Source organism: Meleagris gallopavo, chromosome 17 (genome assembly GCF_000146605.3).
Source record: "Meleagris gallopavo isolate NT-WF06-2002-E0010 breed Aviagen turkey brand Nicholas breeding stock chromosome 17, Turkey_5.1, whole genome shotgun sequence".
Lineage (NCBI taxonomy): Eukaryota > Metazoa > Chordata > Aves > Galliformes > Phasianidae > Meleagris > Meleagris gallopavo.
Genome location: NC_015027.2, coordinates 289,806 through 317,617, shown reverse-complemented (window position 1 = coordinate 317,617; position 27,812 = coordinate 289,806). Strand labels below are relative to the sequence as shown.

The following is a 27,812-nucleotide window of genomic DNA, read 5'->3' as shown; positions in this document are numbered from 1 at the left end:
TTAGCTGTCTCGAGTTTGGTAAAAAGCTAAGAGATCTGTGGTAGCAGTTGCTGGGGGATGCAAATTTTCCCTTGCCATCTCAGCAGAGTGCTTTAGAGCTCCCTCTGAAGTGAATCCCCCAAAACATTCTTACAGAGGCTGAAGGCCAGCTGGGAGGAAATACTGCACTCTGTGAGCCATCAGCAAACTCTCTGGTGTTTACCCCACCTGGTAAACCAAATAGAAACTACCAGTATGCTGCTGTCTAAATTCACGACGCGCTAATATTTTACACACTATTCAATTCTGATTGCCACATCTCAAAGGTAGTAAAGGATCCAGAGATTGTCAAGGATGAATCTCAGGTCAGGCAACAAGATTTCTTTCTTCACCACAGAAAAGAGATGACTTACTATACAAATTGCAGCTGTTTCATTGCAGCTTTTGTGAACTGTGTGGGGAAGGAGAGTGATTCTATGCCGTTCTTGTGTTGTCTTAACTAAGCTGAATCAGAGCAGGCAAACACAGCACATGCTTTCAAGCAGTAGTTATCGTGTGAAACTCATTGTCAAAGGGTGTTATGGACAGCAGAAGTGTAAATGGATGCAAAAATCGATGAAGGACAGATAAATTCTTATTAAAAGTGATGGCCAGGATGCAACTTCGGGATCAGCAAATCTTTAACAATTGCAGAGGGTTTAAGAAGGGAAAAGGCTGCCTATACTCTACCTCATCAAAATGCATTTTTCTGACACTATTCTAGCTCCTCCTGAAGAACAGAAAGTGAATCCTTTGCTCTATTATAATATGGCTATTTTTATAGTTAAAAAGTAGAAGGGAAACTAGCTACACTGCAGTGCAGTGAACTAGTTTTGTCTTGCAGCCTAACAGTGCTGAAAAGCACACCAAAATGAAGAGAATTAGCAGCCAAATGCCTCCTGATACCTTAAAAATCTCTCTGTGTTATGAAATGTCTCTGCAGCTTGCTTACTTCGTGCAATTTCGGACTTAACAGAAAGCTGTCTGGTTAACGAAACAGTGAGTCTCTACAATGTTTCTAGTTATTTTTCCCATCCTTGTGTTTGCTGCTACAGTTGATCAGGTTCCCTGACTCTGTACCTAATGAGATGCCATGTGGACTCCTGTAGCAGTGACACCTTTGGCTGGAAGCTGAAGATGCTTTGGGGAGCACAGCAAAGAAAAGGAGCAGTGAGTTGGGAAGGATATCCTAAAATCTCTTGTATATGCATAAAAGCAGGAAAGTCTAATACAGAGCAGGGCATATAGTTGTGACCACAGTGGCAACAGTTGGTATTTTGGAGGTGAAAAAATCAGTTCTGTATTTTGCTAAATAACTGTACTGTAATACAGCAGTACCTCTTGGCAGGGAAAGCAATGTAATGTAAAGATCTACAGCATGGTAGAGCAGTTGGAGAACTGTCAGAAACGCAGCAGCTTGGAATGCTTCCACTTGAACCTGGGTGCACACTGCAGCATGGCATTCCTCTGCCCCAGTGAGTGCAGAGTGCAGCACAAGCTGAGTGATGCACCTTAACACAGTGCAACCTGGCTCCCTGGAAGAGGGCCACAAGGCACTCTTTAACACAAAACAGCAAGAGTTTCTTTCTTCTATTGAGCTTTGTCTACTCTGGGGAGTTCTGTGATTTCTTTTGCATCTCACGGAGCCCTTCTGAGTCTGCATGCCAGGCATCTCTGGGGCAAAATTTTGTAGCTGTCAGCTGTCATTGCCTGACACATCCAGGTACCTGGGGGAATCGGGGTACCAGCGAGACAGCGAACAGCTTGGGCACTACACCAGGCTGCAGGAAAACTGCTTTGTCTGATCTGATTGGGCAAAAAGGAAGTAATGAGTCTTTTTTTTTTTTCAAGTTTGTATTTCCAGAGGGCTTTGGAGCATGGCACTGGCTTTTATTCCAATGTTTAATTGTTGGATAAACTTAGCAGTCATATTTGTGGTTTTTAAGTCTCTCCCCTTTTCCTGCTCCCAGCATTCTCCTCGCCTTCAAATCCTCTGCCTTGTTCCATGTATTGCTACTATAAATTGCTTGGGATGACGGGTCCAGCTCCTTATTTGCAGCCTCTGGATGCCATTAACAAGTAATTGCTGGGAAAGCTTCTTTAAACATCAGATCCCTACATTATTTTTTAAATTGTCCTTTGAGGTGGCTGAAATGCTACTGAAAGATTCTTTTCTTTTAATATTGGACAAGACATTTCATTAGGGAAGGGAAATGGTGCTCTTACCAGGCTATGTTAAGGCAAGGACATGCAGTTGTATTACCTCTGCTTACTTCTACCCCTACACCAGCAAAATAACTGATATTTATACAGAGGAACAAAGAGGCTTCACTCCTTCAGCGCATCAGGACTTCCCATTTTCAAAAATCCATAAGAATTCAACAACTCCTGCATGCTTGCTCTCTAGCCACCACTTGAAATCCAGCAATGTGGTTGGGAGATAGGAAGATCTCTCAGTGGCCAAGCTGCATCTATGAGAGCCGTCCAGCATGATGTAGGACCAGGGCACCGTGTCCAATCCTAATCCACTGCTTCTCCTGCTGATATTCCAGTAGGCGGGTTACTGGACTTCTCTCATGGTGAGAGGGCTGCTGGATCAGCTGAAGTGCAACAGGGATCTTAGCAGCTCAAATGTACCTGAGGTCCATTTCATGTTCTGACAGTGAGTCACTGATAGCACTCGAGCAGGCAGGGGACAGTCAGGTGAAGTTTGCACTTATTTCACATACTGACAACTGCTGGACAAAGCCTTCCTCATAGAATTGGTGTCTTCTGACTTCGGGAACAAACGGTTGTTTGCTTTGACATTTATGCAATGGCAGGGACACATTACATGTATGGACTTTTTAATCTGCTTTTGCTGAGATACTTCTTTTCATTTCTGTCTCTTCAATGTCGTAAAGGATTTCATTAAAAGTTAAGAGACCAAAGAACTTGGGATGCTTGTTTTCCTTTTCTAAGTTGGTGAATAAGGACTAGGGATGAAGAGAAGCAAATATCAGCTAGCTCTAAATTTTGAAGCATGAGGAAATAAGAATTCAGTTTTAAATCCTCAGCTGCAGCTCACTTTAATAAATCAGTTTGCTTTAAATGTTAAACGTGTTCTGACAAACACTCAGTACGGCAGATAAGGAAATGAAGTCAGAAAATTCTCAATGGATGGTTATTTTTTGAAGTTTCAAGCAGTGTGATTCAAATGTGAAAAATAAAATGTCTAATAAATGTCACTGGCCATTTATTAAAATAATAAAAAAGAAGGAAAATGCCAGTTGGATAGGTACCTGTGAAACAGAATGCATGTTTCAGCTGGAGCTCGTGTGGCCCTCTGGTTAGCATAAACTAATACCAAACAGAGAGCAGACTATATTTAGTTGCAAATCATATGGCTTAGCAGTTACCAGTCACTGATCATCCTTTATGAAAATAACAAGAGTGTGAATGTAAAACAAGATTAAAATCGGTAGCTTTAAATTACTTTGATTTAAATCCACCCTTCCCCCATCACTTAATGCTATTTGAAAAAAAGCCCAAGTAAAAGCACATTAACTGCTGGCACGGCACTGCCTTGATTTTCCTGTATCTGCTGCTCTGTGACAGATACAGAGAACTCCCTCTGTGTTCATGCATTCAGTCAGTGACACTTTGGTCCCCCTTTTCTCCTCTTCCTGCTTCTCTCATCTCCGTTGCCACCCCCAAAAATTAAAAATGGGCAACTGAGTTTCAAATTTGTCACGCTTTACATACTTCTGAAGGTGTGTGAGCTGTCTCTGGAGATGAGTGCACCTGGCCTCATGCTCCTGTCTGCTGTGTGCTTGAGACAAACTGCAGGAGAGCCCAAGGGAGGTTCTTCTGATTTTACTCCTGGTCACATGTTAGTACTGTAACTTCAGAAAATTAAAATCAATTATGAACTTAGAGGCAGACAGTCCAATGGTGAAATAGCTTGTAATTTATTTGAATTCTGAAATTCTGCTTTTTAAAACTGTGTAAAATTTTCCAATGATTTGCTTACATATATCAAGAAAAAAAATCATCTGACTTATCTGGTTCCTCAAAAAAGGAGAGCTATTTGCTTAATCATTGCTATGCACTAGCATAGCTAATTTTCTTCTTACTAGTAGTGAGATGTTTGCCATTTTCTTCTGTAAAACTTCTTCAATTACGTAAGGCAAGCGTTTCATTTAAGGGGACACTGTCTAGGATTTTATGCCCCCCGATAGGCAAGGCATGTCACGAAATAAAGTTCAGGTTGGTGAAGAACCTCTGCTGGATTAAAAGCCTGCAAGTACTGACAAGAGTGGGAGCTGAGCATTGGACGGAGGTCTGTGTGGACAGCTCTCAGCTACTCCTGCTTGAGACCAGCTGTTTTGTTTCACCGAGAAATTCAAACTTCCTGAGCCTTCATAGAAAATGCAAGTACTGCTACCTTCTAGTTTTCCCAAATTCTGACATTTTTACCTGTAGTAAAATGAATTATTGCACTCCTGTAGTAAATGAGGGGCCTTTTTCAGCTTCTTAATTCTTTGTTTCCATATAAGATTCATCATTAACTATGAACATTTCTCAAAGTGTATGTCCCGTATATTGTGCAATTATAAAATACAGTTGGACCTCCATTTGTCTGTTGGTGACGCAGATCTGCCCTTGTAGTTTGGTCTCAAGTTGCTCATGAAAGACACGACAATGTAATATCTCACGACAAACGTGTAGAATTAAGTGCTCCTACCAGACTGGCTGCTCACTGCCCGGGAAGTCACTAATGATACAGTTGCAAAGTAGAAAGAAAATAGGGAAATGTTAAATTGTGGTTATAACAAGCTGCTCAACACATAGACTCCTCTTGTCTGAGAACATGAGGCAGCATTTGTAACATGTCTGCCTCGTATTCAAAGACCTGGTGGAATAAATGGTTAAAGTCTGCCTTTTAATGCAGACTTTTATGGCTATGGACTTGAGACCTCCTGAAAATGAGGAATAGCACTAGTGAGAACTGTACATTTTACTAGGGACAGACGGATTTAGGGGGTTTCAGGTCCTGCTTATCCGAGAAGAGTGAATCATGGAATGGCCTTATTCTGGGATTCATTTGAACAGGGTTGAACAGCAGGCTGAACAGAACACACAAGAATCACTCTTTGCTTCCAGTCTGTGCTGGACCAATGAGCTGGGTGCATCAAACCCTCTGCAAAACCCAGCGCTCCAAAGAGTTACAGAACAGAAGTGGCCTGAAAAAGTTACCTCTGTCACCTCCTACCTACATCAGAAAAACGTGTTTTTTGGTGCCACCTCCCCAGTACAAAAAAGACAGGGATCTCTTGGAAAGAGTCCAGCGGAGGGCCACAAAGATGGTGAAGGGCCTGGAGCATCTCCCCTATGGAGAAAGGCTGAGTGAACTGGGTCTGTTCAGCCTTGAGAAAAGACGACTGAGAGGGGACCTGATCCAGGTCTGTAAATACCTAAGGTGTAGGGGGCAGAATGGCGAGGCCAGACTGTTTTCTGCAGTGTGTGGAGATAGGACAAGGGGAAATGGCCAGAAACTGCAGCATGGGAGGTTCTGCACAAATGCACAAACTTCTTTAGGTGAGGTGATGGAGCGCTGGAACAGGCTGCCCAGGGAGGTTGTGGAGTCTCCTTCTCTGGAGACATTCAGGACTCGCCTGGGCACCGACTTGTGCCACCTGGTGTAGGGAACCTGCTTTGGCAGGGGGTTGGACTCGATGATCTCTGGAGGTCCGTTCCAACCCCTATGATTCTGTGATTCTGTGATTGCTGCCAGCGGCTCAGAATGCCTGGGGCCATTCGTCATAGAGATGAACAGACAAACCTGATGTGCGCTCAAACCTGGAAATCTGGAATAACTCAGGTGCTCTCTCCTAAAAGCTGTTCCCTGAATATAAGAATCACTTGCTGGAAAATTAAGGAGGAATAAGACAGGAGGATCCTGCAGCGCTCTGCAGCCCTCTACCTATGTGCCCAACTGCTAGCCAACAGCTTCCTGCCTCCAGCCTTGTTCAGTCTTCTTGTCAAGGGCAAGATGCCCTTCATGAGGAGATAGGTGTCAGGGGAGCAGTTCTTCATGCTGAAGAATACCTTTGCATTGTGATGCAGAGCTATAGCAAAATCAGCTATCTTTTTCTCTTTTCAGTACCTGTGCCAGTCACTGAGATGTGATATAGGGAATGCCATTAATGCATTTGCTGTCCTAAAAACTTCTGTGTTGGATTTTTCAACTGGTCAGGCCAGCAGCTAGTATCCTCTAAGGCTCAATGAAGAATTAGGTAGAAATTGCCCAGGGGTGCCTCTTCCCACACTGACCTGAAGAGATGTATGAGGCTCACTCTCCTTTGTCCTTCCTTCATCCTGCACTAGCCACATCTGTCGTGCGCCGTCAGCATTTTCTGCTTGGGAATGGCTGAATGGACTTCTCTCTGTTAGCCATGTATCTTTTTTTTTTTAGTTAAAGAAGACTTTTAAGAGTGTCTGTATGGCATAAATCAGTTGAAAAATTGCTAGTAATAAGTGCAGATGAAGGGAAGAAAAGAATTCCTGGAGCCCTCCTCTCCCTTGGCAGTGCCTCGTCACTGCTCTCGCAGGAGGTCCTTCGCTCACCTCTGAACTGATTCAGCCACTGGAGCATGAATGCTGGAGGCTGCATTGCAGGGCTGCTGTCTGTCTGCAGAAAGCTATGTGGCAGGGGCTCCACGGCATGGAGAGCAGCTCCCCCCATGCAAGGAGTTACAGGACACCGCCGGGGGCAGCTCCAGCTGGTATGCACTGGTACTAATATAATCCCCTAGGACTGTGTCCATGAGACACAAGTGTGACATGCGAGGTATTTAAGGGGACACACCTGTTCTAGGCACAGTCCTGGGCACTGCGTGCTTAGGAAATGGGAGGTTTTGGTGGAGCAGGAAGGACTTCCATTTCATCCACAGAAGGGCTTTTCTTTCTTCTTCCTCCCCAGCTCACATTATTTTATAAGTCCCTAATATCCTGCACTCCTGTGGCCTGTTAGCACTGGGCTGTTTCAAGGGCCAGGATAGTGTTTGCATCTGAACTATTTTACCTTAGTGTGCAATTCCAGAGTGATTAGCATGAGAGAACAGCTTCTGGACTGAGTGATGATTTGGGTGTAACCACTCCCAAGAAAGGGCAGAGAATTTGGAGAATGTCGTCTATGTGTGGGGCTGGGTTTTTCAGTCCTTTAGATGATTTAGATTTCATGTTGCTTTTACTTGTATTTTTATTGTAAGATTTCTGTCATGCAATTTGGAGCAGTAAAACACATAAAATTGATATAAACTTAGCAAATTTTGTACAAAAATATTTTGTCCCTTTGCTTTGAAACCTCTGACTGTCTTTCTCTTTCTTCTCTCCCATTACATCCCCATCCCCAAAACTGTGAAATGGCCACATTTGATAGAGATGAAAAAGTGAGCAAATGCAAAATAGGTCCCAGAGCTGTGCAGTATAAAGAAATTCAACTGCCTAGATTTTTATCTCTTTTTAAAGTTAATTTGGCAGTTGTTTGGCAGTTGTTTTTTTTGTGGGTTCTTTTTTGGTTTGTTTTTGTTTGCCATTGTAAAGGGGATGTACTAAGATGAAGAAAAAAAGCTGCAGAGTTTGCCATACGACTTGATTATAGCTATTGTTTTTTTTGTCTTTCAAGTAGAACGATTTTTTTTTCTCTCAGACTTCTTTTTATCTGCTTTTTTGGATGTCACTGTGGAATCTCCCAGTTTGCCCTGGTCCCACCCTCTATGCCACTTCTTTCCACGTATTCTAGCCCTTGGTGTTTGAAGTGCTTGTTGATACGGGACAGCATCTAGGATTGGGGCCAAGATTTCTCCCGTACCCAGTAGATGGTTGTGTGAAAATAGCAGCAACCGGAGGGCCTTTCCCTAACATCTTCGTTTTAAATCAAAGTTGCCAGTAAACATCCAGTATGCCAGCAGGTTTTGAACTAACAGTGGCTGGTGGAAATATGGAAGATAGAGTGAAAGGCATGTTTTGTTTTGGAACTTGGTTAGTTTTGGCAGTTACCTTAATCTTTTCTGTAAAAGCTCTGAATTCTGAGGAAGGTGAGCTGGAATAACCAGACCCTGAGGGGACATCAAATTCTCCTTTTCATAAATGAAATGTTGTCGGCAAGAGAGGAGGCCCTGGGACTGGGGATTCCTTGGCTCCAGCCTCACCTGGCCTATGGGACAGCCTCACTGTGAGCAGGACATTGACTCTCATGGCATGGGAATGTACATCTGGAATCTTGTTAATCCTTATCTGAAAGGTGCCTGCAGTGTGCCTATGGCCATCCTGTCTGCACAGATGAGCAGAACTGCTGACTAAAACCCATGGTTTTAGTCCCCATGTGCTAGTGTTCAATTTTGCCATCCCCAAAGTCTGAAATGCATTTCCTTCCCTGGGGGCAGATACTGGTTTCAGTCTTGTGTAGGCACATTTTTGTATGGATTAATGCAAAAATACCTATGACTATGACACTATGAAGCAGAATATCCCATTGTAAGGGAAGACTCATCCACAGCTCGGTGTGGTGCCCCCCCAAGACTTGGTCTAGCTCTTTAACTCCGCACATTACTGAATTCTGCTGCACAGACACAGCCCTAAGCAAGATGCGGCCTCCCTAGCCTTGCTACCTGGTGATGTTGGGCTCTCTCCCACCCCTGTTCCTACTGGATTCTCAAACATTTAATCAACTTCCAACTAAAACAGAGATTTATTCAATTTCTTTTTGTTTTTGGTTCCTGCACCCCACTGCAAATTGTCCCTGCTCAGTTGTTTCCAAATACTAGCATCTCTAGTGAAGGGGTTATAAATTGCTAATTTAAAGCCTGCAACAGGATAATTAACTAACCAGTTTGATGTAAATGGCTTAATGGGGCTTTACTACCCCCTTTGAACCTAAAGTAGCACTAAAAAGTAAACTGTAAATACCTCCAAGGAAAGTACTGGCATGCTTGAATGTAGGGCTGTTAGGTTTCAAGGAACGAGCCTGCTGCACTTGCCAGCAATCCAGTGGCCTTGTCTGACAGCAAACTTGTCAAAGGGCTGAGAGGACCAATCAGGCATCCCTTTGGAAGGGCTCTGCTATTTACCTTAGTTCTTCAGGAAAGGCATAAATTCTGATATATCAGGCTTTCAAACCTGCCCTGCCTGCTTTGGAAAATTTAAATCACAGTTTAAATGCAACTGTAATGAATTTCATCAGGCTGGATTGAAGAAAAAAAAAAAAAAAAGCCCTGAGGGAGAGGCAGCTACTTACTAGAGTCCACCCTAATTTTCCTGGAGTTCTATTTGCATTAAGATCTTCTGGCAAGTCTGGGCAGAAAAGAGTATTACATTTTATTTAAGACCTCTTGTTATCCACTGAATCTGCTGAGACAACATCCTGCAGCCCTGCAGCAGGGTTTCTGATGCATTTTGAGGACTTTTGGGAGAACCTCCAAACTTCCATTCTTGCTGGGCTGTTAGAAAGTTCCAAGGAAGGAGGGCAACAAATATTAAGCATCTAGAAATGATGATCACTATGAAGGGGAAGCATCTCGTGTTGTTAGGCATTGATCTCACTTCTGACGGGTGTCAGAGGACAACTCCAGTCTCTGGAGGCAGGCAGGCAGGAGTCCTTCCATGTCCCTTCCGTTCCAGAGTGCTGCTCTGTTCCATTTTCTCACTGCACAGGCACCATACAGAACTAGCAAAAATTTTCACCGACTTTCTTGTCTTCAATGCTCCTCTGTCTCACCACCATATTCCACCAGCAGCCTTTCTGGATAGTGGAGGGTGTTTTGGAGTTTAAGCAGAATCCTCAGTTACTACTGCGATCTCCAACAAAGAGGATTTGGTTTTACAACCAGCTCAGATAAGTGTTCCTGGTCCTTGGCTGTGCTTTCCTGCATGCTTAGCTGCAGCACATTGTGCCGTGAGGCTGTAAGGCAGAGCAAGCCCAGGCTCAATGGAGGAGGAGGGCAAGACCTAACCTCTTCACTGGCATCTCCGCTTTGGATGGCCTATAACAGATCTGGATCCCTCATCATCTGTAGCTATGGATCTATTTCTCTGTCCTATATTTTTTATTTTTTTCCCTGACCTGCAAAATCAGAAATAATGCACTTGTCTTCTCTACTTGCAATGTTAATGCTGGCTTTAAAAAAAGAAAAAGCACAAAGCGCTGATGTCTGTTGAGGAGGGCAGTGACAGAGAAGTGCATCATCTCAAAATGCATGCCCAACACAGGATTCAGCCCTGCACCCTGATGGCTCAGGTGTCAATGGACCAAAAGCTCTGTGGGCCTCTCGGAAGAAGAGGTGACAACACACAGCCCCTCAGTGCTGACCACTGCTAGCTGTGTGTGAGTGGGAGCAGTGTGGGTTTGGAGCTGATGGTGTCAGCAGGGTGTGAGAGCAGAGCGTGCCCAGATTCCTGTGCTGGGTTGTAGCTGTTAATCCTTTGCGTTTACGAGCACTAACCTAGATCACATATTAGAAAAAAATAAAAATACATGTGCCACTGGAGAGAGAGACTTACAAGTAGGAGAGCCCTGCACACATACAGTTCTGATGACTGAAGACTCCCTCCAAGGATCACCAGAACAGCTAAGCGTGCCAGCATTGGTATCTTTGCATCTGACTGGGCAATGCAAACAGAATCACAGAATCACAGAATGGCCTGGTTGGAAGGGACCTCAAGGATCATGAATCTCCGACCCCCCTCAGTCATTCCTATGAATAGTAAGATTAATGAAAAAACAAATGAACAAAAAAGCTTTTTCATATGAGGAAAATAAAATTCAGTCAAAGAAAAATGTGTACTGTAATAACCATCCTTCCTTTCATGTGAGAGATGCTCTAAGTTGGGGCTTCTTTCTGAAGTTCTGGTATGCTTCATATAGCTTCTAAAAATCATATGGAAGTTTTATGAAAGTAATAATAAACATACTTAGAAAAAAGTTAGCAAAACTTAGTTTCATACACTTTTTGTTTGAAATCCCACCAAACCTGATACCCATATTTGATTTTTTTTGGTTCAAGATTAACAGGAAAATATGAGCAGTAATCCAGGGCCAGCACTTTCAAAGACTGCTGCTAAAGAATGAACAAATCATGTGTAACAGTGCTTTCTTGACCTTTCCTCTGTTTTTATAAATGCACAAAAAATTAATCATCACTTTCTAGCTACTGCAAATAATAGAAAGTTGTGTGACGGTTAGAATACAATGAAAACAAATGTTAGAGTGCTGTCTGCTGCAGGGTCTTAGGTATGTTCACTGAATTGCCTTCTACTTAGAGAAGGGCTGGAAAATCCAAGTCCTTTCCCAGCATGTCAAAACCAACCTTTTCAAAGGATGTGGTGGTTGTACCAAATCACCTTGTCTGTTTGAAAGCAAATACATAGTTCTGGAACTATCTCTGCAAGGGCCAGCATTCTCACATGCAGCTGGGCTATATTACATAACTTTGATAAATTACTATATAGTTTCTTTTCTATGGGCAAGTGCCTGGCTATTTCTCCTCTGCACAACTTGAAAAGGGTTTTTATGTGAGTCTTCTTACGCTGAGGTAGCAGAGACAGAAAGCCAACAGAAGAACAGTCTCTTAGACAACAGATGTATTCCACAGTATTCTACAGTGGAGGATCCCTACAGTAAGAAGAATGCCATCAATGCTACAAATTCAAGTTCTTTACAGGAGATGACTACTGTTTACTTTTGGATTTGGGGGTTGCATTTCCTGTTGCTAAAAAAAAACAACTACCACGGTGTCTGCCAAGAAAATGCATGAAGGGAACAGGTTAATCCCAGATTAGTTGACCTGATGAGTCAGAGAGAGTAGATGGCATCAAAATGCACCGCGTCATATGAGGAAGATGAAACATATGTCTTGTCAAGTTCAAGAGCCTCAGGAGGTGCATGTTTTGGAGCACCTGCACTATGGCATAACAGTGCTACGATTTATTTAGCCCTTCTCCAAGAAATAATTGAATATGGCTGAGTAATGTGCATCCAGGGGCATGAGATTGAATACAGGTGTTTGGGAAAGCAGAGTGCCAGAAGAAAGGTTTTATTCCAAACATATCCACACTAAGCACACTTCTAGCTTCACATGGGAGTCTTGATGCTGGTTATGTTAGTGGATTCTGCTGAAAGCGATAATGATATACATTTTTTTCCTTCCAGTCTAAGTTCTAGAATCAGTGTTTGTTGTGGCTGTTAGCAGTAGTTTGCACATGCTTTACTCCTTCAGCCAGATCCCGATCATATTTATGGAGCTGTTAAACTGCTGAGTTGTTGCATCTGTGTAAGGGAGGTTGCAGTCCCTCTGGCTGTTTTGGTTTTGCTGCTTTGGATCTGTTTGTGAGGTTTTTGTTTGCTTGTTGTTGTTGTTTTGTTTCTTCCTTGACCAATTTCTTGCTGATAGGGGAGAGCTCTGTGGGAAGTGATCTAGCAAACTTTTAAAATAGCCTTCTAGAGTTTTTTTAAATCTCTTGCTCAAGGTTTTAAATATGTGAATTCTCCTTGTGAATTCTCATCTGAGTGCCTATGAGACCTGCCAATCAAGCCTAAATATTGCACGAGGTGTGGCCACATTTGTATTCTCAGAGCTCTCTGGAACAGACACTTTGTACACCTGTGTCTCCTGATAGTTTCAGTACTGTCACAACTTCACCCCTCATGCCTGTTTCTCTGGTACCTCCTGTTTCTCCCAAGGTTATCTGTTATGAATATAATCTTCTCCAGCTTTCCAGTCCCTCACACCTATCTTGAGGAGAATAATTACCAAATGAGAAGGTTTTAATAGTGCTGAAAGAAGGAAGGTGATCCAGTCTGTGGTTCTCTTTTAGACTTGTTTCTGACAGGAAATAAATGCACAAATGACATAGCAATTTCCTTACGTGACATTTGTGAAATAAATAGCTTTTGAAATAATTAAACCTAAGTATTTCAACATTTTGATAAATCATGGGTTTAAAATCTGTAAAATTTTTCCAATGTGAACGTTCTGGATCCACAGTTCCATGCCGAGAAGAGAAGGCTGCGGGGTGACCTCATTGCAGCCTTCAGTACCTAAAGGGAGCCTACAAACAGGAGGGGAATCAACTCATTGAAAGGGTAGATAACAGCAGGACAAGGGGAAATGGTTTGAAGTTGAGGGAGGGAAGATTTAGGTTGGATGTCAGGGGGAAGTTCTTTCCTATGGGAGTGGTGAGATGCTGGAACGGCTGCCCAGAGAGGCTGTGGATGCCCCGTCCATCCCTGGAGGTGTTCAAGGCCAGGTTGGATGGGGCCCTGGGCAGCCTGGGCTGGTATTAAATGAGGAGGTTGGTGGACCTGCCTGTGGCAGGGGGTTGGAGATTCGTGATCCTTGAGGTCTCTTCCAACCCCTGGCTATTCTGTGATTCTGTCTCAATCTCAGTACAAAATCCAGTTGTTTCTTAACTATTTTTGCCTGTTAGAGGTAACTGGAGTCTATCATTCACCTATCCAGAAACACAGCTGTGTTCACACCGAGCTAATAGAGATGCTTTGGATGTGCAGCTATCATTCAGGGTGTGACACAGAAGCCAGAGGATGCACAATGTTAGAGTGATCATAAACCTGAAAACGCTTTTAAAATGAGCAGAGAAAAAAGACAGCAAGTAAGGGTTTCAAATGATTATGCCAACTTTACTATGCTTTAAACTAACTTGCAGCATGCCAGGGCTTAATGTAGTATAAATCAACAGAAATGAAAGAGAATTTGTCTCTATAGAGTATGTGAGCAGTGCATCAGATATTGAGGTGCTCTGCATACAGTAAGTGCCTACAGATACAAATGCTGTGTAAAGGAATCATTAGTGACACACACATACATGCTGGCAAACTAGACTGTATTTGGTGGGAGGATAAGACTCTCCTACAGCTTTTAACATCATCCTTATCATGATCATCTCATGATAAAATATTAATTTCTCCAGCGTGAATAAAAGCATAACACACCTCCCAGATAATCTCTTAAAATAAAAACAGACTGATGCATCAGAGTAAACCATGTCAGAAGAACTGGTCTCATCCTACAGTATTACTACCCAGAGTTCAGAAATGGGAACAGCAGTACTTTGCCTGGTCTTACAGCCACCTCTTTGCTTTACTCTGACAACTATTTACTATCACGAATATTATCCTTTGTAAACTTAGTGCTTTATGAAGTAAGACAAGTTTCCTATTTTAATGCAGTTATCATCTTGTGTGATGATAAGGGGTACAGACTGTCCCTTGGATGTTCATAAATAGCATGAGTTTCATTAGTGTTGGGTCAAAGAATCATAGAATGGTTTGGTTGGAAGGAGTCTTTAAGATCACCTAGTTCCAACCCCCTGCTATAGGCAGGGACGCCTCCCTTCAGCCCAGGTTGCTCACAGCCCCATCCAGCCTGGCCTTGAATGCTTCCAGGGAGGGGAGCATCCACAACATCACCAGGCAACCTGTTGCAGTGTCTCATCACACTCATAGTAAAGAATTTCTTCCTAATATCTAGTCTAAATCTACCCTCTTCCAGTTGAAAGCCCTTTCCCCTCATCCGTTCACGACATGCCCTTACAAGAAGTGCCCCCCCAGCTTTCCTGGAGGGCCCCTTCAGGTACTGGAAAGACCTCCTGCTATAAGGTCTGAACCTTCTCTTCTCCAGGCTGAAGAGCCTCAGCTCTCTCAGCCTGTCTTCGCAGAGGAGGTGCTCCAGCCCTCCGATCATTTTTGTGACCCTTCTCTGGACCTGCTCCAGCAGCTCCGTGTCCTTCTTATTTTGGAGTCCCCAGAATAGGATGTAGTACTCCAGGTGGGGTCTCACAAGAGCAGAGCAGAGGCACAGAATCACTTCCCTCAATCTGCTGGTCACACATCTCTTGATGCAACCCAGGATATGGTTGGCCTTCTGGGCTGCAAGCACACACTGCCAGCTCATGTTGAGTCTTTCATCAGTTGATACTCCTAAATGCTTCCCAAGGTTACTCTCAAGCCATTCTCCGCCCAACCCATATTTGTGCTCGAGTCCTTTCAAACCTGGGGCTCTTTCTTTTTTGTAACTTTTCTAGTCAAGTGCTAAAATAAGATTTTTACAGCTTTGTCTTCAAGGCTGGAACAGTGTGGGTATTCTTTTGCTTTGCTTGCAGTGAAAGAGCAACACCTAATCAGAGTTCCAGTGCAGTGACTGCTGCTCTGTATGAGTTTAATCCACTTCCTTTGCATGTGTCTCTGTGACTACAAATCTTGAGTTTGGATGATGGCAGCAGAGAGCCAGCTTGTGAGTGTGTGTGTGTTTGTGTGTTTTAAATAAACAATGGAACAGCAACTTCAACGAATTGTGAATGGTGTTAATTTGTTATAGTCTTGCCTTCTGGCAGCGTGGCAGCATTGAGTTAGAAGCTGAGCAGTCTGGAATTAATGAGAAAGCTGCTGGTTCTTTTGCTGTGAGGTGCGTGTATGGTTCAGTATTATGTGCTCAGGGGGTCCTGTCCTGAGGAGCTTCCAGATCACATGGTAGAAGTACACGCACAGGCTGCCAATCTCCTTTTCAAAACCAAATCCTTGGCCAGAATTACCTTCTTCTCTGATTTGCCCCTCCCCTTTCACTTTTTTTTTTTTTAATGGAGACATGTCTTGAGTCCTGATTTATGATAAGAACCTACAATTTGTGTGTTTTGAGAACTGCCAGAAAATTCTTGACACTGACAAGAATACTGCATAGAGAAGGAAAGACACTTTGCATTGTTTCCAAGTTTTCAACATCCCATAATGCTGGACCTCCTTTTGTAACGCCTGGAGTTGTAATCACTGAAGCTGACAAATCCTCTGACGGAGAAGGCTGGCCAAATGTGCCTGAGATATCTGCTGTCCTGGACCACTGCTGTGCATGGGAGCCTTTCTGAGAAGAGGGGGACTTTGGAAGCTCAGTAGAGTGACCTCCTTGCAGCTAGTAAGTGGAGTTTAAAAGAAGTCTGTAGTCTCAAGTGAAGATGAGAGAGGAATGACAGATGAAATGAGAATTTGAGCCACCACTAACATCTGAAGAGGAAGCCAAGGAAACATGAATGTGTGTAAAATTACACAAAACATTCAAGTATCTCACCATAAGCCCTACTTTCCCCTTAGGATATCTTCATCTTGGATGGATTTGGCTGCAAAGCTGAGAGTTTGCAAGACCTTGAGCCTGTAAGGTCTTCTGCTTTTACAAGCAACAGTGGCTTTCTGGCATCCTCTCAATTTGGCAAGCTCAGAGTGGCAGAAACACAATGTGGTCACAAAGCACCCCATGTATGAGATTCAGGATGGTAAGTTAGGCATCCAATTTGGAAGGGTGCTGGGCAGGGTCTTGACACTACCAGGGCCAATTCTTAAACTAATTTGCTTGAAAAACTTCGCAGGAGTGAAGTAAGCAGGAAGAATCTGAGGGCAGGTTAGTGCTTAGGGGCAAATATTTATCTGGAAGTAGAGGCTGGAGCACATAATCAGTTCTTGGGACAAAAAGAAAAAAAAAAAGAGAGAAATAAAAGGTGGATAAAGTGCAAAAGGTGCCATATTTAAGGCATTGATTATTTGTGTTAAGGAGAACTGCTGCTGCTGCATCCACGGGCACAGATGAAAAAAGTGAATGAAATTTGGTCTTGTAGAAAAAATGAGATGGCAAAGTTTCTGAGCTCACTGGCATCTGGCATATGGCAAGAGAGATAACATTTTGGTTCAAGGCTTTTAGTGTCCATGTCCTCCCTGCACCCCTTGGCCTGGAGCTTAGTGTAATCTACTGCAACAAGTTCCCAACATTAGCAGCATGCAGATGCTCCTGCACAGACTGCTTCTAACTGCAGAAAAAATTGCTTAGTCCACACAAGAAATAAAAATAAGTAGGCCAATTGGGAGGATCTTTATCAGACTCTCCCATTCCTTCCAATGCTGTGAGGCCTTGTTTGCTCTAACAAACCCTGTTGATGGGTCTGAGTCACAATAGCTGGTGGATTTAATGCTCCTAGCTATCTATCTCATCCCTGTCCTGGATATCCCTCTCCAGTCACAGGGACAGTTGAAAGAACTGTGCACTTGTTCCAGAATTGCTGCATTTCACAACCCAGCTATCAGCTTGTATCTGTGGTGACTCAGAGCCCTAAAGCTGTGCTGCAACTGGAAGGTTGCTGTAAGACAGTCTCAGCTAGAAAAGGGCCATGGCGTTCCTTCAACACAGTGCTCTTGCTCCCAACACAATGTCCAGCACAAAGCTACCACCCCATGCACCACCTGCGAACCCTGGCCTATCACACTGAGGAACAGATCCCAAGGTTTAGGACCTTTAGCATCTTCTCATTCCACGTAATTCACTGGGGTGTAGATTCCGCCTAAAACTCTCAAGGATTAGCTGGGAGGCAGCAATAGTCCTTTAATCACATCCTAAATTCTTGCATTGTGAAGGGAGAATTCTATGCACCAATGCTCAAAGGTAGGTGGGAAACAGGAATTTTGCATACCACAGGACCTGTACCTGCTGAGTGGGTACAGATACTATTCCTCTTATGTGGACTGAGCTACTTTACCGAATATGTGGGTATTTTATTGGAATAAGGAGTCATTAGATCAGCATCAGGTATGCCTGTCCCACTTGTAACGCAGTATCAAGCCAGGGCTGGGCCTTGTCAGTTGTTGCAGGGCTGCAGGAGCACCCAACATCTACTGCTTCTGAGCCTGTATGTGTTTTGTGCCACTACTATGCTAAGATCAACTGTACTCTGCAGATTTGCCAGAAATTTTAGTGCCTGGCTTTGCCTGACAACATCTCCAATGTCTGTGCTTTTCCTTTCTCCTCCCACGTAAAACATTTTGGTTGTCTTTGTGTCAACAGTGAAAATAAATGCATAATATACAAAAGCTATGTTTAAGAATTGCAGGAAGTTTCATTTCTGACTGCAGCCTGTTGCTCTAGCAGCAGAAAACACCTCTGTATTAAGCAGTTCTCTGCTAATCTCTGCCCTAGAGGGAAAACACAACCATAGAGAAGAGTTTCTTGCTTCACAGTAGCAAGAATTACTGTAATCTGGGTGTAAATCTGCACTAGAGCTACTGTCTCAAAACCAGTCCAATAAATACCTTCATGCAGCATTCAGTCTTCCTTAAACTGAGTACTGCCAATATTGCTGAGTGTTTTGCAGAGCCCTGACACTGCAAGTGCAGCCAGCAATGTGTTGCTTTTATGCAAGGTGTGAGCACTTGGAGAGTGGGAGCTCTGGTCTGTAGTTCAGCAAATGCTCTTGGTTCAGAACAGCCCAGGTCAGGAAGGGCTTTCACTTCTTCATTGTATTGACAAGATTTAAAAATCTACAGTACAGAGCAGTTAAAACAGGACAATCTGAGTATGAAAGCCCTATTCGTTCATTATGGAAGGGATTAAATAGCAGAACTGTGAGAATAAGTATGCAGATAGGAATGATGGGATGTGTCTGAGCCCAGCAGATGTCCAAGAAGAATGAAGACCTCCTCATTCGGTGTCCTTTTCATGAAAACACTTTCTATTTGCCAAGCCACTGCTGTCCTTTACATTCACTCTCATACAGATAAGATTCATTACTGTCAGTCTTTTCCACTCAGCCTTTTATCTTTTAAGGTTGAAATGGTAATCAATATTCTTCTAACTTTTTAAATGTAAGATTTCTATCTGCAGTAGCACAGATGGGTACATGCGGCCATCAGTGCGACATGAGCTATGCAAAAGGGTCTGAAGTCCTCTCTTAAATCCCTGTGAGGCTGCAAGTTACTTCTGGTGGTTTGGGTTTTTTACCCACTTAGAGCAGCAACAATTGTAAAGAGAGGCCTGTGCTTAGCATCTTTCCTGAGAATGTCCTTGATAACCAAGCCAGAGCTGACTGCAGAGACTCTTGGAAGAGGACAATATGCACTGCAGAGAATACCCTAGGTTTAATAAGCTGAGTGCATCAGTGGGATGTGCTTTTTTTGGCATGAAAAGATGCTGTTCTTCTTTCGGGCAGGGAAGGGTGGAATTATACATCTTAAGTTTCATGACTCTTGTATGAGCTGCAGTCCACTACAAATCAACATCATTTCCAGTCTCCAAGAATGGATAATAAAGTTATTAGTGAAGCATCATTATAAACAGGAGGGTTCAATATTCTCTTTTCCTTCCTCCCTCCTTGCTCCACAGATCTAACAAAGGCCAAAGGACTCAGCCTGGATCCCTGCCGTAACATCACAGATGTTATGAGAGAAGGATTTAAATAGCTTGGGAAGGGGAACAGGGAAAAGGGAACAACGTAAAAGATCAGCATTTAAGTACTACCATTGCCTGTATGTGGGTAACAAGACCATGAAGCTCTCGCACCATTTTATTTATTTTTTTTCCATTACAGAAGCATTTCTAATGGTGATATTACCTGCCTGTATTTCTGGGCAGTGGGGAAGCTGGTGCAGATAGCCTGGGATCTGCTGTTCCCTGGTACCCCTGAAGCTCAGTGCCATTGGAGTCCTGCATGGAGGTGGACAGAGCAAGTCATCAGGAAAACTGCAGAAGCCTTCCGCTCTTTCTGTCACAGATCAGCTTGGGGGAGATGGGTGGAGGGGAGGTTGTTTTAGTAGTTACATTTTTAAGGCAGATGGCCATTTTAAAATGTATGTTTCAATTTTGATTGCCGTTTTTTAATTGCATTTAACAGCGCCTGGTTCTCCATTCTGCATCCGTGCAGCCACGTTCTATTGATGGCCTGTTGTGATTTCAATGGAACATCATGGGATGTACCTGGCACGTCGGGCAGCACTGGATGGAGGTGCCTTTAGCCCAATGTACCTGGCATGGTAAGCGGCAACCAAGTGGTTAATCTGCATTCTACTGCTCATAGTCTTGGCTTTTATAGCAAGGTGTTCCTGCTTTGCTACAGCCTTGCAATGACTGGAAATCACTTTGCTCTCCTGACGTTAGTGCTTTCATGCACACAGGGCCTCTATCCTCTTCACCCATGGACATCTCCATTGATTATACAGTTTGCCATGCAGCGGGGAAGGAACTAGCCATGTCAGGCTCTGCTTGTTATTCTAGGACAGGAAAAAGAAGGGACTAGGGACATCATCTGGCTCTGTCTTCTCTCCTTTTTGGGTCAGAAGCTGGAAGCAGTCGAGCATGTATTGCCCATGTACAAAATGTCCAAACATTGCACCACAAAGGTACCAAAGAGGTGCTTGTGACCAATAGCCAAACTACACCATTTCTGCGGCCCTGAATTCTGCAAATTGCTTGAGGGAGACAGGACGGCAGTTCTATCTGGCACTAAATGGAATGTAACAAATGAGATAAGGACCACTTTATGTTTGCTGATATGGTATCCTCTGTGAAATAATCCTCCATTCTTCTCCTTTCCATGTCCACACTAGCAACAGCAGCTGTGCATCCTGCTTTCTCCTGCATGTTGCTTTCTCTCCCTTCCCCAGTTCTGCAGACCTCTCCCTGTAACTTGACATGTTGGTCCTACCTATTTTGAAGTGTGAGATACTCTAGTGTGAAAAACAAGGGTGCTGCATCCAGTTTTCTGCTTGAGACCACCTCAAAGAGCTTTTGCTGTTCTACTGCGAATGATGAAAAAGTGCATGTTCTTGCCTCTGCTTCAATGTTCTGCTGTCTGCCTTCTCAAAGGGGATAGAGAACGGTTTGAGCTAACACAGTTCATGCATTCCTCTGTCTGCCTCTGCTGCTCTGGAATGTGAATACATTCACAAGGTATGGGCTAATGACCTGCCAACTGCAGCTCCTGGGGGGAAGGTTAGCAGCCCTGAAAGACCACCTCACCAATACCTTGGGAAAATCAAGGAAGTAAGTTCTCTATGGACGTGAGGAAAGAAAGATCAGATGAGCCAGCCAACAGTAGGAAAGCCCTTCCCGCTAGGATTTTCCAGTTCTCTAAAGAAGTTAGTTCCTCTGAAACTGGAGGGTGAAGAATCCATGTTTCAGTTTCACCTAGATACGATAGCAGCTGGACACAGCATTTTTCGGGCTGGAAGTAACTTGGTGGGAAAAAGCAACAAAGAAAGCAGTTGGTTTTGTTTGTCTTGTTCTTCCCCATGCTCACTACTGCATGTACTCACTACTTGGTGCAGCAGAACTGCTTAGCAAGGAAGAGTCATAAGTAAGCAGGACCCTATTTTTTCCTAGATATATTATAACATGCATGCTAGGCTAATGCTTTACTGGCATCTAATTTGATACATCACATCTAATTTGTTTGCTGGTTTTTATCTGCAGTACTGTTAGTTCACTGTTCAGGTGCTTGCTATATAGCCTTCTCGTTCATCCATAAATCCTCTCCATGAAATGAGTGATTCCTTAAATGTTTTTGATTGATTCTTTGCTTCGCTGTTGTTGCTTCTTAAAAGTGAACAGTATTCAGATGCTAAAATCTGTAACGCGGGTGAAATCAAACAGCATCTCCTACTAGAGGCTGCTAAGATAACACATTTAGCATTTATTCAGGAATTACTTTTAGGAAAAGATTTAGGAATATTAAAGAGACTCAATTCTGTAATGAATATGTAGATTTTATACTATTTACAGGGAGTGAAGGGATTCCTATTCTCCTGTACGTTGGCAACCTACTTTTCAGCGATTTCCAAACTCTTTACAGAAATTGAGAGCAAATTATGTTTTTCCTGCTTTGTAGTGAGAGCAGCAAAGCTCCTGGAGCTGTTGGTGTGTTCTGCATGCACTCCATGTGCACTTGATGACTGCATGCTCAAACCTGGGCACAGTAGCTCAGAGTTACCCAGCTCCTTGGGCATTATTGCTTGTGAAAATGCTTTTAGCTTGTGTAGCTTTGTTCAATGTGTGGCATTTGCTTGCAGCATTGCTGTAATCTGTGATTTGTGCTCTGTATTTTTCATATCTTTGCATGTGCTGTGTCGCAGTGACATGGATATGGTGGAGTAGTGGAGAGCCTCAGTCTTGCTTTCTTCCTTACTTGCACAAGAATACTTAAGCAAGTTCTGCTTTGAAAACTATGTCTTGAATGACTGGGAAGCAACCTAAATCTGAAAAACCACTTTTAAGGCTATTTGATCAAAGTCTTCTGTGACCCTGTTTAAATACAAAGGAGTGAAATTTTGCACACCAAATTCAATACTGAAAGACTGTGACCCTCAGTGAAATATATATATATTCTTGGTTTTGTTGTTGTTGTTTTTTGTTTTATCAGAGAACTCCCTCTGAATGGGGAATTTGTGCTTTTTTTTTAAAATCTTCTTGCAGAAAACAAAAAAGGAAGGGTTCCTAAAAATTATACTGAAATACACAAAATATAAACAGCGTGATTTTTCAGGGTCTTTTGGGGGCCTTTGTTGTTAATACTGGTGATAATGTTGTGCACATCTTCAAGGTTTGTTAAGAACCATTCTCTGCAAACTGATGGATAGGAAGACCTTTGTAAGGCTGCACCTGCCATTTGTTTGGGAAGATCTGCTCAGTTTTATACGGGACTTAACCTTGTAGTTATCTTTGATCCCACGCTTTCCACTAGAAGTGAGAACTTAGGAATGCCAGAGGTCAAGGAATAATGCATGCTTGTCCTTTTGCTAACAAGACTTCCAGCATTCCCCTACTCACAAAATGCATCACTGCTAAAGAAGGGTTTATAATTGGTCAACTCTGGAAAACATCTGGAATAAATTTATTTGTGTCCAGGACTGTACAAGATACATAAGCCAGGTATGCCAACAAAGGTATGTCAGTCAAAGGTGTGTTCTCTGACCCGCGTTGCTGACCTGGTAAAAACCCTCAGTGGGCAATTCCTGACAAACTTTTATATATGGAGATCTAAACTTGGCTGAAGGTTTTGCCTGCCCTGTTCTATTATATTCATCTTGTTGAAGTTGCTAAATCCATGTTAGACTTCAGCTAACAAATTCAAATTCAACAGATAGTGTTGTACTGCTTAAACTTGACCGCTGCATTTAAAATCTACTATGGGTAATAACCTATCTCATACTTCTGTCCTACTGAAATTTTACTTTTGTAAAATTTGACATGTGAGATAAGTATAGGTAATTTAAACAACATGTACTGTGCTAATTTTTCTGCTGCAGAACATACTGCGTTTTAATAATAACATTATCTTCCTTATAGAGTTCAGTAAAAAGCAAAATGTAGTTCTGGGTCTGCTTTGAGGGCTTTCCCTGCAGGCTCATCACCTCATTACCTCCTTTCAAGATCATTTAAGGCAGAAGGGTTCCCATTTGTAGCTGCAACAAGCCTTCACTTTTTGCAAAGGCTTAGACAAACATGTCTGCAGAAATTTCTAGACCTCTGCTTCAAGTGCCATACGAATGGGAAACAAGCTCACTTCTATTTCAGGAACGCATATTTTTTTAATTAGTCTGTTCAGGAAAAAAATGCTGGCTATGATCTTTCCTTTCTCTTCCTGCATTTTTCTTTATGGAACACTTAAAAATTACATTGAGGGATTTTGCATATTATATGCAAGGAGAAGCACTGTTATAGTTGCAGTGCAGTAATAGGTGGTCTCTTGCTACTGCTGAGCAGGATGCATTCATATCTAGAGACAGAGTGTTATGTTGCAAGCCAAGTTTTTGTTCTTCCCTATGAATATATCTTGGTGACCCAGAAGTGCGTGCTTTTACAGGCCTGGTCAGATAAAAGTGGGCATTTGGAGCCTCTCTTGTAACTTCTTCCTTTTAATTGGCAGTTCTGGAAGCAAACTACTACAGCCAGAGGCACTGCCTGTGCACTGTAGCTCTGATGTAACCATCTCCAGCAAAACTTGGTTATAAAGCGCTCAACACTGTTCACTGGTGGTAATTCCTTTATGTTTTCAAGAAGCAGCAGAATGAATTTCTATGACAGAAACGCTATAGAGAGAGAAGACATAATTGCCTAAAACCACGGCAAGCCTGTATTTTCTTCTTTGGCTGGGACCCTTTTTAAAGCCAGCCATCTTGGGAAGTGAATCCACCATTTGTTGTGGATCCGATCCATTGTGAAATGGATAGGAACGGAACAGAAAAGCAGAACAGTCATTTTAGCTGTGGATCAAGGTGAAAAGCCACTGTGATCTGTGTGCACAGAACAGGGGCCACAAAATTCTACCAAATGCAAAGGCAAATTGCAGGCTGGTCAACTGAAGAAACGTGTCCCGTGGAAGAAGGCTGGCACCTGCTTGGCAGCTCATTCGGTAACTGCAGAAGTGCCATTCTAGCGAGTCAGCAGTTTGGGAAGAAAAATAGTTTACTTTTTGGTTGCTTCTTTCGTAAAGAAAAATCCTTTTGCTGTACAGAAACAGATGATGTAAATTTAGCACCTTTCTGCAAAATGAGAACTTTTTATTCATCACCATTAAGTAAGAATATAAGTAAGGTATGAAGGAGGCTTTTTTTTTTAAAAAAACTATGGAGGTATCACTCATTATTTCTTTTTCTTGGGTACACATACTTGACCCAGAGAGTAGATAAGCCTAGATCAGCCTAATGCTTTATCATTTGAAATCTGATGTGACAGAATGGAGCACACAAGAAAAAAAAGCATTAAGTCAAGATGATTTTAAGAGAATAATCTTCATTTCTATGGATGTAGGGCCTGCCCCTCCTTCAAAAGGAGAAATCTGTTTCAATAATAAGATGAACTGGCAAAGAAAGGGAGAAGGGGAAAGCAGAAGGTAGCTATTTTATGTTTGAAGCTCAGAAATTACTTTAAACAAATTTTAAATTAACAGATTTATTACAAGTAGTAGCTGACACTTTCAAACAAAAATATCAACAACAACAAAAGAAACAAAATTAATCTTGGATTTCTGAATGCAGCCCCAATTTTAAATTCTAATTTCTGTATGTTCTCATATCTACCAAATTTGCAGGTGGCAGTTAGTTTAGATCCTCCTCAAACCAGCTGTTTAATAAGGGCCATCAATATAAGTCAATATCTAAAATAATTTACACTGTACATACCATTAGTGAAAAACATGAACTACACAGAGGTAAACACAATCTTACTCTCTTACCAGTATTTCAGGGTAGAGAGACTGCGATTTGAGATAGGTTACTTGAATTCTATTTATTTAGACAAAAATCTTTGAAAACTAAGAGAGGAATTAACTTGAGAAAACAGTTTCAGATTGTTAAATATACTTGGTGGCATTTAGCTAGCTCAGCATCCTGAATTTCAGGCAGTCCAGGGTTGATTCTAGCACTTAACGTTAGTGGATTAGGATATGGACATTGCCTGGCGGGTGATTTTTAAAACAGCCTTTCGTAAGGAGATTTCCCATTGACACCTCTGTGTGATTAATTCAATCTCCACTGGATTTAGTTGCTAAATGTCATTTTCTCAACCCCAGAGCTGCTGGGGTTTAGTATGTTGTAAGACTTCAACATATTAAAGCCAAGAAACAAACTACACGTTAAAGCAGGGAAGGTGAAGCTTATGCTAGTTATTTTACACGCTCAAACGGCAGAGAGATAGATGGTTTTTTTCCTTTTCTTTTTATCTTTCTCCTTATTCCCCCTTCAGATTTGTGTTAGGAAAGGCAAAAAGCTTTTCCCTATACCTAACTATTGTTTTCTAACTAGTGTCTTTTGAATAGCAATTCCAGCCAACAATGAATTATTTTGTAAAAATCTGATTTTTGAGACTTGAAATCTTAGAGTGAGTAATACTTCTCTCCGTAATCCAGGAAGGATCACAGCTTGCAAGGCTGGATCATACCCAGAGCTCCTTAGTCAATGTCAAGTTGAACAGAGACTGCACACTGTTAAGCCAGTCTATTAAATGTAGACTTGTTTGAGTGGAAACAGCAGGTTCACACTTCCCATCATCCTGTTTTGCAGGTGGTAAAGTGAAGGTGAAAGGACGAGAAGGTGGAGATGGAACTGCCAAATCATGCCAAACAACTGCTACTGCAGCTGAACCAGCAACGAGCCAAAGGTTTCCTCTGTGATGTGATCATTGTGGTAGAAAATGCCCTGTTTCGTGCCCATAAGAACATCCTGGCAGCCAGCAGCATGTATTTCAAATCCCTTGTCCTGCATGACAACCTGATTAACTTAGACACGGACATGGTGAACCCCACCGTGTTCCGTCAGATTTTGGACTTTATTTATACTGGTAAGCTCTTAACGACTGACCAGCCTGGTGAACAGAACTTCAGTGCTCTCCTCACCGCAGCAAGCTACCTCCAACTGCATGATCTGGCAGCTCTCTGCAGAAAGAAGCTAAAGCGGAACAGCAAGTCCTTCTCCAGCAAGGCCAGTGGCCTTGGTGTTGGGAGATCTGCCAGGAGTCAGAGACTTTCCGCTGCTTCTGTCATTCAAGCTCGCTATTCAGGGTCAAATGAGGGGTTGAAGGGCTCGCATGGGAAGGAGCTGTCAAAGGGAAAGCTCTCTGATGATGAGGTCTTTATCAGCAGCTCCAATCAAGAGAACTGTCACTCCTTAAGCAGGGGAGCCAGTAAGAATTGTGGTGGGGGTGGTAGTGCAAATGGGAGCACTGGTGACCAGGAACTAGGCCTCGATTTGTCCAAAAAAAGTCCATCACTCCCAGTTGCAGCCTCCCACGATGACACGCAGCACAGCGAAAGCCAGCATGGCTCTCCTCAATCTGCCTCAGCCCCTGCAGCCAACAGTGCCTCATCGTTTGACGAGTCTGGAGTTGGAGCCCCTCACAGCATAGCGGACAGCAGTGACCCCATGGAGATGGATCTGAGCGAGGAGTGCCACCACTCGCTGACAGAGAGCAGCCAGCGCAAGGGCCTCCGGCATTCGTCCCGTAAGAAGGAGTGGATCAAGAAAGATAATGCCTTTGACCGAAAGGACGGAGGCAAAGACAGGGATGAAGGCGAAGGGCTGCCCAACGGGATCTTGCTGGGGCCCTTGTCCAAGTCTGTGGAGCGGAGCCTGGCTGGGGCTTATGGCGCAGACCTGCCCTACTCGTGTAAGGAGGAGGTAGAAAATGGTAAGGAGAACAGTGATGACAGCGGCCAGAGTGAGAGCGAGAGTGGTGGGCATACCAGTGCCAACTACGTCTACCGACAGGAGGGGTTTGAGCCAGTGGCGTATGGTGACAACCTGTATGTCTGCATTCCCTGTGGCAAAGGCTTCCCCAGCTCTGAGCAACTGAATGCCCACGTGGAGACACACACCGAGGAAGACCTTTACATCAAGGAGGAAGGCACATATGGTGGTAAGGATGAAGCCGAGGATTTGTCCAACGCCAACCAGTCCTACTCTGCAGAGTCCCGGCCGTTCAAGTGCTCTGTGTGTGAGAAGAGCTACAAGGATCCAGCGACACTGCGACAGCATGAGAAGACTCACTGGCTGACGCGGCCTTTCCCTTGCAACATCTGCGGCAAGATGTTCACACAGCGGGGCACCATGACACGGCACATGCGCAGCCACCTGGGGCTCAAGCCCTTTGCGTGCGAGGAATGCGGGATGCGCTTTACCCGGCAGTACCGACTGACAGAGCATATGCGTGTCCACTCAGGAGAAAAACCCTACGAATGTCAACTGTGTGGTGGGAAATTCACCCAGCAGCGCAATCTGATCAGCCACCTGCGAATGCATACCTCTCCCACATAAGCCAAAGACTCCAGAATGAGCTTCAAGCCCATCCGCAGTGATTTACCTTTCTGTAAGACTTGCTGCTTTAAAAAAACAAAAACAAACAAACAAACAAAAAAGGGGGCAACTCCTCATACTCTATTCAGTCATGGGAGGCCTAAACAAATGTAGCTTTAACATTTTTTTAAAAAGTTGTTTTCCATTA

The 27,812-nt window shown here is 43.2% G+C and overlaps 1 protein-coding gene across 3 annotated transcripts in view; it reads left to right on the top strand.

The window, feature by feature from the left end:
* The window catches only part of HIC2 (HIC ZBTB transcriptional repressor 2), a 69,075-nt gene extending 41,263 nt beyond the window's left edge, over positions 1-27,812 (top strand). For 2 of the 3 annotated variants that reach the window (XM_010719954.3, XM_010719955.3), the window contains 2 exons: positions 19,714-19,852; positions 25,877-27,812. In XM_010719954.3, coding sequence (XP_010718256.1) covers positions 25,913-27,625 — 1,713 coding nt within the window. In that variant the 5' untranslated portion in view covers positions 19,714-19,852; positions 25,877-25,912 and the 3' untranslated portion in view covers positions 27,626-27,812. The remainder of the gene's footprint in view (positions 1-19,713; positions 19,853-25,876) is intronic. The other variant, XM_019620950.2, reaches the window with a different exon arrangement.